At 40.1% G+C, this 15,661-nt stretch overlaps 1 protein-coding gene across 10 annotated transcripts in view; it reads left to right on the forward strand.

The window, feature by feature from the left end:
* Window positions 1–15,661, forward strand: part of fars2 (phenylalanyl-tRNA synthetase 2, mitochondrial) — a 185,531-nt gene that overhangs the window by 143,753 nt on the left and 26,117 nt on the right. For all 10 annotated transcript variants that reach the window (XM_022206689.2, XM_051940303.1, XM_051940302.1 and 7 more), the window contains exon 9: window positions 2,203–2,354. In XM_022206689.2, coding sequence (XP_022062381.1) covers window positions 2,203–2,354 — 152 coding nt within the window. The remainder of the gene's footprint in view (window positions 1–2,202; window positions 2,355–15,661) is intronic.

Here is a 15,661-nt window from a genome sequence, read left to right on the forward strand (position 1 = left end):
CAGCCAACCAGCCAACCAACCAACCAACAAGCCAACCAACCAACCAACCAGCCAACCAGCCAACCAACCAACCAACCAACCAACCAACCAGCCAGCCAGCCAGCCAGCCAGCCAGCCAGCCAGCCAGCCAGCCAGCCAGCCAGCCAGCCAGCCAGCCAGCCAGCCAGCTTATTTACTCAATAGACTAACCAACCACCAAGTACTCCATTTAACTGCCTACTCATACGTACCCAGTCAAACAGTTAAATGCCCACCTACTCAATACCCAATGACTTGCATGCCTGTCTGATAACCTACCCAGCCGATCGCCAAACCAATAGCCTACCTACAAACCAACTATCCACCCACCTACCTCGCTAACTTCCCATCAGCCTTCCTTCCTTTGCCGCAGTATTTCATCAAAGTTCTAATTATATTTTTCTGGTGATTTTTTTATTTTGCAGAATTTTGGCTGAATAAAAGCCGGGGTTGTTATATAATATTTTTGTAGACTTTGGGATCATTATGTCACCGTTCCTTTCTTCCTCGTCTCTTTTGTCTCAGTGATGAATATTAAAATCAGAAGATAAACAGCATTAAAATGGAGAGAAAACAGTGAAAAGAGCAGCGAGGAACAAGAGGGAAAGCTTCTCTCTGTATTCTAAACAAGTGACAGATGATAGAAAACTCTCTCTCAGTCTGGCGCTGCATAAAACATCAGATTTATTCTGTCGTTCTGATGAAGCTTTAATGTGTTATTGTCTTTGTGTTTTACACTTTCTCCTCTTCCTTCCTCGTCTCTGCTCTCTGGTTTCTCTCACACATTCCTCGTTACTCTTTAGCTTCATCTCTTTCTTTATTCTCACAATTTCTTTGATGTTTAATCCTTGTTCCTCCTGGGATATTCCTCTCCCTCCCTTGTTTTTTTATTCCCCTCTTCTTGCCGTCTGTACAGCCGATGTGTCGATAAATCCCTTCGTTCCAACATTTTTATGTCTTTGTTTAATGAGTCCAAGATCCAGCCAAACCCTGTTCCAGATAATCTTGAAAAAATGTTTTTCTCCTTTCCCCAAGACACTTAGTTTCATTGTTTTTCAGTGCTTTCCTCCTCTTACATGTTATATGTTGCTGAGTTAAACCGTCATGTAGCATGTAGTTCAAATAGAGTGAAAACCCAATAAAATGTGGCACATGAAACAAAATTTCAAGATTTTTGAAGGCCTTTAAAAATTCCACACTAACTATCATCTGTAGAAAACAAATTGTTGAATTCCCAGATATGGAGAAAGAAATATCCTCCATGGTCTTTACAAATCTGTGCATAATGCTCCAATTTAAAGAAGCACAGGTCATAGATGCCTAACGACAGTTTGATGCAACACTGGATCTCCATTTACTATGCAATTGTTTATAATGTTCATAATAACCTAAACTAATTACTTATCTATCTAATCAATCAACCTACAGCTTGACCAGCCAACCACTCACTTGCCCACTTACCTACCAACCAACCAACCATTTCACTACCCACTCAACTCCCAACCAGCAGTTGCCAGCCTACTTACTCGCTAAAACATCCAACCAATCACCTCCATACGTGTTTACCTACCCAAACATCCATTCACTTTCCCACCTACATACCCAACCAACCAGTCATCTACCTGCCTACTTCCTCAACCAGCCAATCTTCTGTTTATCTATCTACCCAACCAACCAACCATCTGTATGCCTACCTACTGAACCAAAAAAGAACTTCTGAACTACCAAACCAGCAAATCAGCTGCCTACATACCACTCAACCAACCAACCAACCAACCAACCAACCAACCAAACAACCACTTGTTTACCCTTCTACTCAGTCAACCACCCAATTACCTGCCTCCCTTCTTAACTGCCTAACTATTGAACCACGATTACAATATTAATCAGATGTAACAAAAAGAGCGTGATGAGGTAAACTCCATGTCCCGACACTTGTAAAGCAAATCTTACCAAATGTAGTCAGTTTGGTGTAGAATAAAATGATCTGCATGTTGGACAGTAGAAGACTGAAGAATAAAACTTCCCAAGAAGAATTTGGACCTGTAGTGAGTGATCTGTTAGCTTTAGAAGAGTCGCTGCCTCGTCTCAAGTCATATCTATACTTTTACTCCAGATTTGTTGTGTTTACGCCACCAGCTGAGACGTCACTCATCATGTTTGTTTGTTTGTTTGTTTTCCCAGCCGCTCAGTAAATACCCCCCGCTCTCCAACGACATCTCCTTCTGGCTGCCGGACGACGGCTTCACCGAGAACGACTTCTACGAGCTGGTCCGCTCCATCGGAGGAGATCTGGTGGAGAAAGTGACGCTGGTGGACGATTTCACCCACCCGAAGTAGGAAAACGCACAAAAACACACAAAAACACAGCGAGGAACACGTCAAACTGACTGACACTGGTTCTGCTGGAGGTTCAGCTTGTCTTGTTTCAGACAGTGTTGTTGCACCGTCTGAGATTTACTTCAGATTTGTTACTCATGACACAAAACTTAGTTCTGTCAAATGTTCATCTGGATTCTCAGAACTTAATACGTTTTATGTTGGGGAATTTTGTTGTTTTTGCCTTAAAAAAGACCCGTGAAGCTGTTTTAAGGGGTTGATCTCCTATAATGTCCAGAAAACAGCCGTTAAATTTGATGAGGGCTCAGAAACAGCTGTCTATAAATGGATGGATCCGTATTTCTACTGATGTACAGCCTTTGGTCGACATTTCAAGAACCTTTGAGGCTCTAACATCAGTAGAATCTGATATGTGGAAAGTTTGGCAAGACGAGGTTTCTTTGCTATTATGACTACATTTGAACATGTTTATGTCATTTTGGACCATTTTTGAGTAGTTTTGGATCATTGCTGAGCCATTTTGGACAACTTTTGAATCATTTTTGGACAATTTGTTTGTAATTTTGGACCATTTGTGAGCTGCTTCGTACAAATTGTGAATGAGTTTGCTCACTTATTTAATCACTTTGGACAAGTTAGAGTTATTTTGGTAATTTGGTCATGTCAAAATGCCATTGAGGGTAATTTTGGACAATTTCAAGCCATTTCACAGATAAGTTTTCAATTGAAGGTGCTATGGTGTTTCTATAAAGCTTCTCTACTAAGTGTATATATATGTGTGTGTATTTATACACTGTAAACACAGAAGAAGAGCCGTCTTCTTTTATTCCGATTCATGATGTTTATCAGAGCTGAAACTTTAAAAACAGACAATGAATGTTGAGTTTTCAACCTTCCGAGGATCTCTGAACTAATAGCCCCTGAAAATGATCAAAATCTGGGCACGAAATCACGAGTGAAAGGACAGAATTTGCTCTCCACACTCCTGCATGTGCAGTAGAAGCGTCCGTTTGGTGTAAATGACGGTGGAAAGCGACTCTCTCTCTCTGCTGTCCTTGAAGAAACACCTCCAGTCCTGCAGTGCTGCTGTTGACGTCTCATTTTTTAGGAAGTACGAGTGTGTGTGGAAATAAAGGGCAGCAGTGGGAGGCTGGTACCTTATGGCTGAACACACACACACACACACACACACACACACACACACACACACACACACACACACACACACACACACACACACACACACACACTCATCCGACCTTGCATCGGTGTGTGTGTGTGCAGCCCTGCAGTGCGTAAAAATGTCCGACACTATTCATCTTTCAGCGTTTTAATCTCTTTTAAATGGCGACCTTTCCCCCCACCGAGCTCACAGACACACACACACACACACACACACCTCCAACGATGCATTAACACACACCGACTCGCGGTTTGCAGCTAATGGGTGCAGAGAGTTGAAGACTGCAGCAGCTTGACAGGAAAATTCAGATGAACTCAGACGACGACGTTCGAACACAATACGAATAAAATCTACAAAATTACACCGTTGAGCACAGCAAGAAACTGTAAAAGGAGAAAAATTCCTCAGATTTCCACCTTTCTGGTAGTGTTTGAACTGCTCACCTGAGATGTGTGGTTTTGTTGGAAGAATTACACAAATTTCACCTTAAAATCGCTTTATTTTACATACTTTGTTCAAAAATTTGCCAAAAAATAAACCATTTGTGATTAAAAAAAAATAAAAAATCTGTAAAAAACAAATAATCCTGAGAAAAACAACTGTTAATTTATGAGTGACTCAACTATGATGAACAGTCACGTAATTAAAAAGTCGGGACATTTTCAGCTGAACTGCAGGCAGTGTCTGATTCAATGCGATGTTTCATTCACGGTTTTTCCAATTTTTATTGAGTAAAAACTAAAATTAATTCAGATTGTTGGTTTTTGTGGTTGTTTTGAATCAGTTTGTGTTGGTTTGTGTCCATTCTACGTGTATTTTTAAAAATTTAAATCACTTTCTGGTCATTTTGAGCATCTTTTTGATTATTTTGCATCTTTGTTTCATTTGGTGCCGCTTCAATAACCGTCTGAACCCCAAAACCAGCCAGTCGGTTTAAACCGGAAGTTGTCTGTTTTAAAAGTCAACTGAATTAAACCATTTATCACAGCAAGGAACTGTACAAACATAAAAATTCTACAGATTTCCACCTTTCTGGTGGTGCTTGAACTACTCACCTGAGATGTGCCGTTCTGTTGGAAAAATTACGCAAATTTCAGATTAAAATGGCAATATTTCGTCAAAATCACTTTATTTGCATTTTTTTGTTCAAAAATTTTCCAAAAATAAACTGTTTCCGGTAAAAGATTCTGTAAAAACAAATAATTCTGAACAAAGCATACAACACGTGATAAAAATTTGTGGCGTTTTTGGCTGAACTGCAGGCAGTGTCTGACTCAATGCGATGTTTGTTTCAAAGTTTTTCCAATTTTTGTTGAGTAAAAATTCAAATTAATTCAGATTGTTTGTTTTTGTGGTTGTTTTAAATCAGTTTGAGTTTGTTTGTGTTTATTTTATGTGTATTTTTTATTTAAATCAGTCTTTTCGATCATTTAGCATCATTTTTTCATTTCGTTCTGGTTTTCTGTGGTCAGTTGGCTTACTTTTCTGGCCTTTTTGTGCCTTTTTGTGTCTTTTTTTGTCTTTTTGTGCATTTTTGTGCTGGTTTTATGTGTTTTTTTGTCTCCTGGTGTTCGTTTTGAGTCATTTTGTGTGTCTTTTCTGCTGTTTTGTCGTTCTGTTGACCTTTTATGAAAGTGAAAACACTAATTCTCCGACTGATATGAATTTATATTCCATATATGCTGATATAAAACTGTTGGGGACTATTTTCTGTGGCGGACTGATCTGTATTTGTGACATTTAATTCGTTTCTGGACAAAGAAAACGCAGCTGAACGACTAAAGTCATGTAGAAAAGTGTGTTTTTGGAGCAGAGAGGAGGCAGGAGGAGCACTGCAGGTGTTTTATGCGTCACTAATCTAAGAAACGATAACGATAATTAACGTCGTTTCCTCGTTAAGTTTAGGAGACGAGAGCGACGGAGAAAACGGCAGCAGAGGAGAGGATTGAGGATCAGAGAAAAGGTGCAATGCAGGTGTTGAGTGCAGCGTTCAGGAAGTTTAGAACTGCTGGTGTTATTGTGACACTTTTTGTCATTTCTCACTCTCTTTTTGTGTGTGTTTGCAGCATTTTTGTATCATTTTTACATTTTTTGTGTGAGTTTAGCAACATTTTGTGTTGTTTTTGCTGCTATTTGTGTTTTTTGTGTCATTTTATCACATTTTTATCTCATTTTTCACTCTTTTTGTGTCTTGTGTTTTTTTCATCTTGTCTTTTTTGTCTCTTTTCATGTCATAGTTGTGGAATGTTTATATTTTTTGTGTCATTTGAGCATTTTTATGTGTCACTGTTGTGGAATTTTTACAACTTTTTTACACATTTTTTGTTTGGTCACTTTTTTGCAGATTTTTATATTTTATCAAAATTTCAGTGAGTTTTGTGTCTTTTTGTCATAGTTGTGTAATTTTTAGGGTTTTTTTTACTTTTTGTCGTTTTGTATCTTCTTGTGCTATTTTTGCAACTTTGTGTGTTCTTTTTATGTCATTTTTCATCTTTAATGTCATTTTTGCCTCTTTTCATGTCATCATTTTGGAATTTTTGCAACTTTTTGTGTCATTTTTGCAGCTTTCTCTGTCATTTTTGCATTTTTGTGTAGTTTTGTGTCAGCTTAGTAACATTTTGTATTGATTTTTCTACTTTTTGTGTTATTTTCCTGTCATTTCATCACATTATCATTTTTTGCTCTTGTTCTGTCATTTCTGCTTCTTTTTACGTTGTTTTTGTGCCTTTTTTTGTCTCTTTGTGTCATTCTAAGCCTGTCATACTGCTACAGAAGACATTTCTGATTCTCTCTGCTTTATTCTGTTTCCTTGGAGCTACAGGACTTTAGATTGTGGTGAAAAATGAACCAGAATGAGTAAAGATGAGACAGGAGCTCAGAGTTCACAGGGTTAACTGTCTAATAGAATTGTTCTCAGCAAAGACAAACTGGAGCTTGATTCCCTGCTGATTTATTCACCTTTCACATGACACCAGCTCCCTGCACCTGCTGTCATTAGTCAGCAGATTACATTCTGCTAACAGCTCGTACTGTGATGCAGAAAGCTGATGAGGAAGCTCAGTATGTTTGTTCCCGTCAGACTCTGGCTGTCTGCGTCGCCTCAAACCAATCAGCTTTTAATAACCGCCCTTATTGATTGATGCTCGTCCGTCGCAGTGATTTACAACAAACGCCTTGTGACTCTGAGACCGAAAGACGACGGCGTCCCGAGAGGAGCGTTAGCTCCACTGGATTTATTTTTACAAGAGGAGCAGACATTGATCTGCAGCGTAAACACACTTTACACACCGATTCAGGAGCACATTTAACATGAAACGATGTTAGTGTTCCATTTAGAAAGTCAATAAAACTACCTGTTTGCTGTTTCACAAAGTCATACTTCTGCCTCTGAAACTGATTCACCTCCTCTGGAACTTCTCTGCTTTTATTGCTTTTCATCTTGGAGTCATTGGACAGTTCAGTTTGATGATTCTGAGACAACTATGATTCCTCTGAAGGAAGAGTTCACCAGAAGACATGTGGAGACTCTGAGGACACCTGGAAGAAGGTTCTTTGGTCTGAGGAGACCAAGATGGAGCTTTATGTCCATCAGAATAGATGATATCTTTGATGGACACCAAACACTGAACATCATCACAAACTCACCATCCCCACTGAGGAGCATGGTGGAGGCAGCATCATGATGAAGCACGGTGGTGGCAGCATAATGACGTGAAAGATGGTGGAGGCAGCATCATGATGTGAAGCATGGTGGAGGCAGCATCATGATGAAGCACGGTGGTGGCAGCATAATGACGTGAAAGATGGTGGAGGCAGCATCATGATGTGAAGCACGGTGGAGGCAGCATCATGATGAAGCACGGTGGAGGCAGCATCATGATGAAGCATGGTGGTGGCAGCATAATGACGTGAAAGAAGGTGGAGGCAGCATCATGATGAAGCATGGTGGTGGCAGCATCATGATGTGAAGCATGGTGGAGGCAGCATCATGATGTGAAGCACGGTGGAGGCAGCATCATGATGAAGCACGGTGGAGGCAGCATCATGATGAAGCACGGTGGAGGCAGCATCATGATGAAGCACGGTGGAGGCAGCATCATGATGTGAAGCATGGTGGAGGCAGCATCATGATAAGGCACGGTGGAGGCAGCATCATGATGTGAAGCACGGTGGAGGCAGCATCATGATAAGGCACGGTGGAGGCAGCATCATGATGTGAAGCACGGTGGAGGCAGCATCATGATGTGAAGCACGGTGGAGGCAGCATCATGATGAAGCACGGTGGAGGCAGCATCATGATGAAGCACGGTGGAGGCAGCATCATGATGAAGCACGGTGGAGGCAGCATCATGATGTGAAGCACGGTGGAGGCAGCATCATGGTGAAGCACGGTGGAGGCAGCATCATGATGAAGCACGGTGGAGGCAGCATCATGATGAAGCACGGTGGAGGCAGCATCATGATGTGAAGCACGGTGCAGGCAGCATCATGATGTGAAGCACGGTGGAGGCAGCATCATGATGAAGCACGGTGGAGGCAGCATCATGATGAAGCACGGTGGAGGCAGCATCATGATGTGAAGCACGGTGGAGGCAGCATCATGATGTGAAGCACGGTGGAGGCAGCATCATGATAAGGCACGGTGGAGGCAGCATCATGATGTGAAGCACGGTGGAGGCAGCATCATGATGAAGCACGGTGGAGGCGGCATCATGATGTGAAGCACGGTGGAGGCGGCATCATGATGTGAAGCACGGTGGAGGCGGCATCATGATGAAGCACGGTGGAGGCGGCATCATGATGTGAAGCACGGTGGAGGCAGCATCATGATGTGAAGCACGGTGGAGGCAGCATCATGATGTGAAGCACGGTGGTGGCAGCATCATGATGTGAAGCACGGTGGAGGCAGCATCATGATGTGAAGCACGGTGGAGGCAGCATCATGATGTGAAGCACGGTGGAGGCAGCATCATGATGTGAAGCACGGTGGAGGCAGCATCATGATGTGAAGCACGGTGGAGGCAGCATCATGATGTGAAGCACGGTGGAGGCAGTCATTTTAGGAGGAGCAGCCATGATTAGTGGAACTATGACTCCCTCTAGACCTCCTGATTACTGCTCACTCTGTGGTTTGCTGATCTCTCTAGTTGATCTTCATGAATCATTTTACATCTTCTTGAAATCTGAAAATCAGATTTTTCTGTCAACTATTTTCCATGTTGAGCCATGATGAAGACATGAAGATACAAACAGTCCATAAGGTCCAAAGCTGAGAAAGTGGTTTCCTGATTCTTAGTTGATCTTCATAGTTGTTTTTTCCATCTTTAATTCTTGTAGTCATATTTTTGTAACAGCTCTTTTCCATGTGGAGCCATGATGAAGACAAAGATAGACACAGTTTATCAGTGATTTATGAACCTGTTTAATCGCCACGTTTGTCTTGTATCATCTTTGTCAATAATGTGGGTGATTTTAAGGGAACTGATAGAAGATATTGATTTCAAAAATGCTTTTCGTCACTTTTCGTGACTGAAACATCTTCCACAGTTGTGCATGAATCTAAAGTGAAGTACAGGCCTTTCCATCATGTTTATCTCCACGCCCTGATGCCTGTTTTATCTCCAAACAAACCTTAATGTACATCGCGGCTGTAAATTGATCCCGAGCTGATGGAAGCTGCACCATTCCTCCTCCTCCAGAGCTCTTCTGAAGTCAATCAGACGACGGCGGAGAACAAAGCGTCTCGGTCTGAACTCTCTCGTGTCGGAGCAAATGGAAGCTGAAGGCTCGCTATGATTCCCCACAAATCTGCATTTATTGGCCGCTAATGCTGTCAGCCTCAACTAATCTGATAAGCCGTCGGAGCTGTCAGTCTCGTCGACAGCTCCCTCCCCCTTCCTGACTCCCTGAGAGGCCGAGACGTGACGAGTTTTTATCTCCTCCGTCGGCTGCTTCGTCTCTTTAAACCTCCATTAATGCAAGTTAGAATATAAGCAGGGAAAAACAAATACTAGACATAATAATGGAAGGAAGACTGACTGTAATTTTCTGCACAATTCACTCTTATTTTACAGATTTTTCTAATGATACGAAACATCAATGAAAAAACTATTAAATGTTGATTGTTTTAAAAAACTATTTAATGTATAAATTCGTACTTTTACTGCTAGTTTGTTTTCTGTTTAAATCATGAAAGATATTGAATTTTGACTAATAGAAGTTAGAATATTAGTGAATAATAATTAATGATAGATTTGCACAATTTACTCTTATTTTACAGATTTCCCCAGTTTGGTCAAATTACAGATAATTTGTAAAAGGTATTTTACAAACCGTTTTGTTAAATTCTAAATAATAACTTGTAAAATGATTAAAAAGAAGTCTTATTTTATATACATTTTCCAAATATAAGTCACAAAAAATCGTGACACTGCCTGCAGTTCAGCCGAACAGTTAGAATTTTGTTCGAGGAAAACGGTTTATTTTTCGCATATTTCTGCATTAAAAGTAGAATAAAACAATTTTTGTGAAATGTCGCAATTTTAATCTCAGATTTTCCAACTGCATTCCAAAAATGAGTCAGTCACAGCGCCACCTATTGGTGACAGGAAGTTATAGCCAATATATTTGCTCGTACCATTGATGGAAACTTTGTGACATCATCCTTGACGTTGGTCGGTTGAGTCTCGACACCTTCAGGTCTCTGGCACACCTCGATGCTTGCAGCTTTAATTATCCACTAATTAAAGCTGCAAACAGTGAAATGACTGAAACCTGCAGAGTGAAAGCCTTCATCCTCCTCCTCAGCAACCACAACTCCATGAATGATTTAACGGAGAGAGAGCGTTGGGTCCTCACCACCAAAACATGAAGCTGTGATGCTCGGCTTCTGCTTCCTGCTTCATGTTTAGGTGTTTCGTGGGAGAGTTTTCCGCTGCGTCATCCGGCTGAATAATGCATTGTTTGTTTTCTCTTCCCACAAACAATCAGCCTGATGGAGGGAGACGTCTCCTCCTTCGTCCTCCAACCAGCAGGATGCATTAGGAGGTCACGATTCAAACCAGAAGCTGTAAAAACTCAGCTTTCAGCCAGTCCTTGAACTACTCATCTGTGACTGGACAGAAAATTCTGTAAAAATCAGAGCTTTAAAATCACCCAAATCTCTTTATTCTGCACATGTTGTTTAGAAATTCACCAAAAATAGAAAACACTAACAAGATTCTGTGAAAACCTCAAAACAATCAAACATGAAAACAGAACAAGCATGAAGAAAGAGAAAGACCTCATTGTGACATGGTTAGAACGATTAAACAAAAATGAATTTATTTTACGGACATTGGAGTAACTCTGGAATCAATATATCCAACAATTTTCCAAGTTTCTAAAGGTGTTGATAATGCAGGAAAAAATCTATTTGGGCTCTACATAAAACAGATATTTAACTTTTTACATTATTACAGACAGAACTCTCCGTCTCATTTAGGTTGTTTTATGAGTCTCTGCTCTGTGGAAACACAAAAAGTTGCGGAAAGGACACAAAAAGACAAAAAAAAAATACATGAAATGTTTCAAAAATGACACTGAAAGACAAAAACAGACACACAAAAATTGCAAAAAAGACAAAAAATTGCATAGACTAAAAAACTAGACAAAAAAATTCAAAAATTGCACAAAAAGACAAAAAAATTACACAAATAGACAAAAAATACACAATAAATCAAAAATTGCACAAAAAGACAAAAAAATTACACAAATAGACAAAAAATACACAAAAAAATAAAAAATTGCTCAAAAACAAAAAATAACAAAAAATTCAAAAAGGACACAAAAGCTTCAAACATTGCACAAAAAGACAAAAAAATTACACAAAAGTTTCTAAAATGACAAACAAAAAATACAGAGTTGCAAGAATGACACAAAAAGACAAAAATGATACAAAAAGTTTCTAAAATGACACAACAAAACAAAAAAATACACAAAACTTGCAAAAATGACACAAAAAGACAAAAAAAATTACACAAAGACAAAAAATTACACAAAAAGTTGCAAAAGTGACACAAAAAGACAAGAAATGACACAAAAAGGTTCACAAAAGGACACAAAGACAAAAAATGACAAAAATAAGAGAAGAAATTGCTAAACGGACACAAAAAGACAAAAAAATTACACAAAAGTTTTTAATATGACAAACAAAAAATACACAGAGTTGCAAGAATGACACAAAAAGACAAAAAATACACAAAAACTTTCTAGAATGACCCATAAAAACAAAAACATGACACGAATGACACGAATGATTGGACGTCATTCATTGATTTTCCAGTTGGAGGCTGAATAACAGAAACTTCGGTAGTTTTCAGTCGTGCTAACTCTGTCCCTCTCTCGATGCGTTGTGTGTTTTGTCTCGCGGGTGTTTGAACCTCCCTGTTTTCTAAATGGGATCTAGATTTCACTTTATCTTGCTTTTCTCTAAATGTCAACATCATCCCATTCACCTTTTCTAAATGTCGTCTCCTCCTCCTCGTTCTCTGGCCTTTCCTCCCTCCCTCCCGTCCGGCCTGCCTCGCAGCGTTAGCATATTAGCTTACCGCAGCACTCGCTCCCCGGAGTGTGTATCGGTGTGTGTTCGCGTTGCTTTATTGGCTGTGTGTGCGCAGCGGCAGTAATGTTTTATGGGGATTAGAGAGCCGGTGTATCAACAACACGCCAGATTTATATCAGCCAGCTCACCGGCTGCCTCCGCCCCAAGGGCCTCTGGGTAATCTGGGTGTAATTGAGCATAGAGGGTACGCAGGCGAACACACACACACACCAACATGAACGTGGTTTCACACTCGCTGAGATGATCAACACAACGGGGAGGTAAAAAAATCGAATTCCTCCACATGCCCGAACACACAAACAACACAAATGTACACACGAATAGCAAAAAAAAATGACACAGAAAGACAATGGTAAAAAAATGTAACCATGATATAAAAATGACACAAATAGTTTCAAAAATGATGTAAAAAAATGGAAAACGCCACAAAAAGTTTAAAAAATGACTCAAAAGACAAAAACGGACACAAATAATTGCAAAACATTACATAAAAAGACAACAAATGACAACAAAAGACTTAAACATGACATAAACAGGACAGTAAAAGATGCAAAAATGACATAATTACTCAAGATATTTTTGTCCAAAATGCATTTCAGTTCTTCCATAGCCAGACTATTCTCTGCTGCTGACACAATGTAATGTAGAATGGTCTGACTGCACCTCATTATCATTCTGTTATATGAGGTAAATACTGACAGTGTTCACTCAAAATAGTGATTTTTGGTGAAACATTAGCAATAGCCAGACTGTTCTGTAGCGCTGATACGACACTGTGTAGAATGGTCTGACTGCACCTCACCGTTATTCTGCATTAGGAGGTAAAAAAACAGCTCTGTGGTGTTTTTAGTTCTTGAAGCAAATCACAACTGTCTGGAGCTGAACCCAGAATGCACTGCAGGATGCATCTTGTCTTATTAAAAATCCTGGACGACGTGTGAATTTTGGTGCCAGCAGTGAGAAGCAGCCAGAGAATCTGTGAAACTCCTCCAACGCTGCGTAGCTCCTTCCACCTACCAGTGACTGAAAACCCTCAGTTTGTCGTGATTTCTTTTTTTTTCCCTGAGCGTGAGAATCTGATGTCGCTCCACGTGAACCGGCAGCGAACGTGATCTTTCCTGGGCGTTTTATTTTGGCGGGTCGCTGCAGCTGACACACATATGGCCGAAGCGATGAGCCAGTTTGAGCACACGAACACCTTCTGTCCTGCTGGTGAATCATGCAGTCAGCAGCTTCGGTCGGGTCGGTCGAGGTGAGGAGGGAGGGGAGCGTTCGCTGCTGTCACAAAAAAAATAAAAAATTCCACGTCGCTGCAGTTTTATCGCTTTCACTGATGGCAGCGACACTTTTTCATTGTCATTTTTTTGGAAACTTTCCAGCCCCTAGACCTGTTAAAACCTCCAGAATGCAGAAAAGTTTACGGATACTTGTGGCGTACTTTTATTTATTTATTTATTTATTGACGTCCCGGTCAAGTTTCTGCGACCATTTTCCTAGAAATAAATGCATTAAGGGTAAATTAAGTCACGGTTTGTTACACAGCACATTTAATAAGTAGTCGATCAAAAATACTTTTCCCTGACTATGATAAATGCTAAGACCGAGACCCTACGGAGTTAATCATTATGAAGATTAATCTAGTTTAATTCTGTAGAAACGTACATTAGACTCTGAGCTATTGTTTATTATGGGGCCTAATCTGGTTTGTTCCAGTGTGATGAGTTACTTGGTTTATTCCACGTTAGTTGGTTTGTTCCAGTCACTTGGTTTGTTCCACATTAGTTGGTTTGTTCCACATTAGTTGGTTTGTTCCAGTCAGTTGGTTTGTTCCACATTAGTTGGTTTGTTCCAGTCAGTTGGTTTGTTCCACATTAGTTGGTTTGTTCCACGTTAGTTGGTTTGTTCCACGTTAGTTGGTTTGTTCCACATTAGTTGGTTTGTTCCACATTAGTTGGTTTGTTCCAGTCAGTTGGTTTGTTCCACATTAATTGGTTTGTTCCAGTCAGTTGGTTTGTTCCACGTTAGTTGGTTTGTTCCACATTAGTTGGTTTGTTCCAGTCAGTTGGTTTGTTCCACATTAGTTGGTTTGTTCCACATTAGTTGGTTTGTTCCAGTCAGTTGGTTTGTTCCACATTAGTTGGTTTGTTCCAGTCAGTTGGTTTGTTCCACGTTAGTTGGTTTGTTCCACATTAATTGGTTTGTTCCAGTCAGTTGGTTTGTTCCACGTTAGTTGGTTTGTTCCACGTTAGTTGGTTTGTTCCAGTCAGTTGGTTTGTTCCACGTTAGTCGGTTTGTTCCACATTAGTTGGTTTGTTCCACATTAGTTGGTTTGTTCCACGTTAGTTGGTTTGTTCCACATTAGTTGGTTTGTTCCACATTAGTTGGTTTGTTCCACATTAGTTGGTTTGTTCCAGTCTGGATCTATTGGTTTGTTCCAGTCAGTTGTTTTTTTCCAGTCAGTTTGTCCTGTATGTATTTATGCATATAGACTATAAATGTTGGCGTCTGCTGTTTAACTCTCCAGTTTCTCTTCCTGTTGTGGCTTAAAGTTCAGTTTGGACAGAAAACCGACGGATCGTCTGTTTCTCTCTGTTCTTTTTTATTTCTGTGACCTTTCAGAGCTGAAGTTCAGAGTTCCAGGTTTATTATCAGAACGTTTGCCTTCAACCAGGAACACATGAAAGTTCAGAAATATAACATGGTTAAAAAAACAAAAACAAAAACATATAGCAGGTTGTTTTTTTTTTTTGAATGGACACTTTTTACACCAACACACCATCAGCAGATCTGTGAACATGCCCACTCATTCAGGGCTCCTCTTCATCTTTACATTTCCTTCATAGTAAAGCTAAATAAATAACGTAAATAACGTCTCTGGATAATCGTAGGAAGCAAAACGTGTAAAGAAACTAAAATATGTTCCAAATGTTTCTTCACCTCCTTCTGCTTTGTGAACAGCTTCAACACTCTGCATCCTCCAAGCAGCTTCGTAAAAACAAATGAAAACGTTTCCTCCACATGCTGCTGCAGGTTTCTACGACGCTTTCTGCACTCAGGAGGCGGCCGTTAAACATTGTCCTGGATAATAAATAAATATCCAACAAGAGAAATTAATGAACTAACTACAGATGTTTGACTGTCTTAACAACTAGCTTGTCTAGGCTAGTGAAGAGGATCCTTAAGCTAGCAGTCAGCATCCCTAAACTAGACTGTTGCATGCCTAGGCTAACAACTAGCATCGTTAGAACAACAAATAGCATCTGTAGGCTAATATGTAGCACAGCTAATATTGTTAGACTGCCAATAGTAAGAACTCCAAGGCATCTTTATGCTAGCATCCCTAAACTGATGGCATGCATTCATTATCATTATCATTATGTTAATGATTAGCATCCCTAGACTAGCAACCAGCATCTATAAACTAGTCACTGGTATCGTAAAGCTAGCAACTAGCATTCTTAGGCTAGCAGTTGGCATTATTAGGCTACTAAGGAGTGCTTACCTAACAATAAGCACTC

This window comes from Acanthochromis polyacanthus, chromosome 20 (genome assembly GCF_021347895.1).
Source record: "Acanthochromis polyacanthus isolate Apoly-LR-REF ecotype Palm Island chromosome 20, KAUST_Apoly_ChrSc, whole genome shotgun sequence".
In the NCBI taxonomy this organism is placed as follows: Eukaryota; Metazoa; Chordata; class Actinopteri; family Pomacentridae; genus Acanthochromis; species Acanthochromis polyacanthus.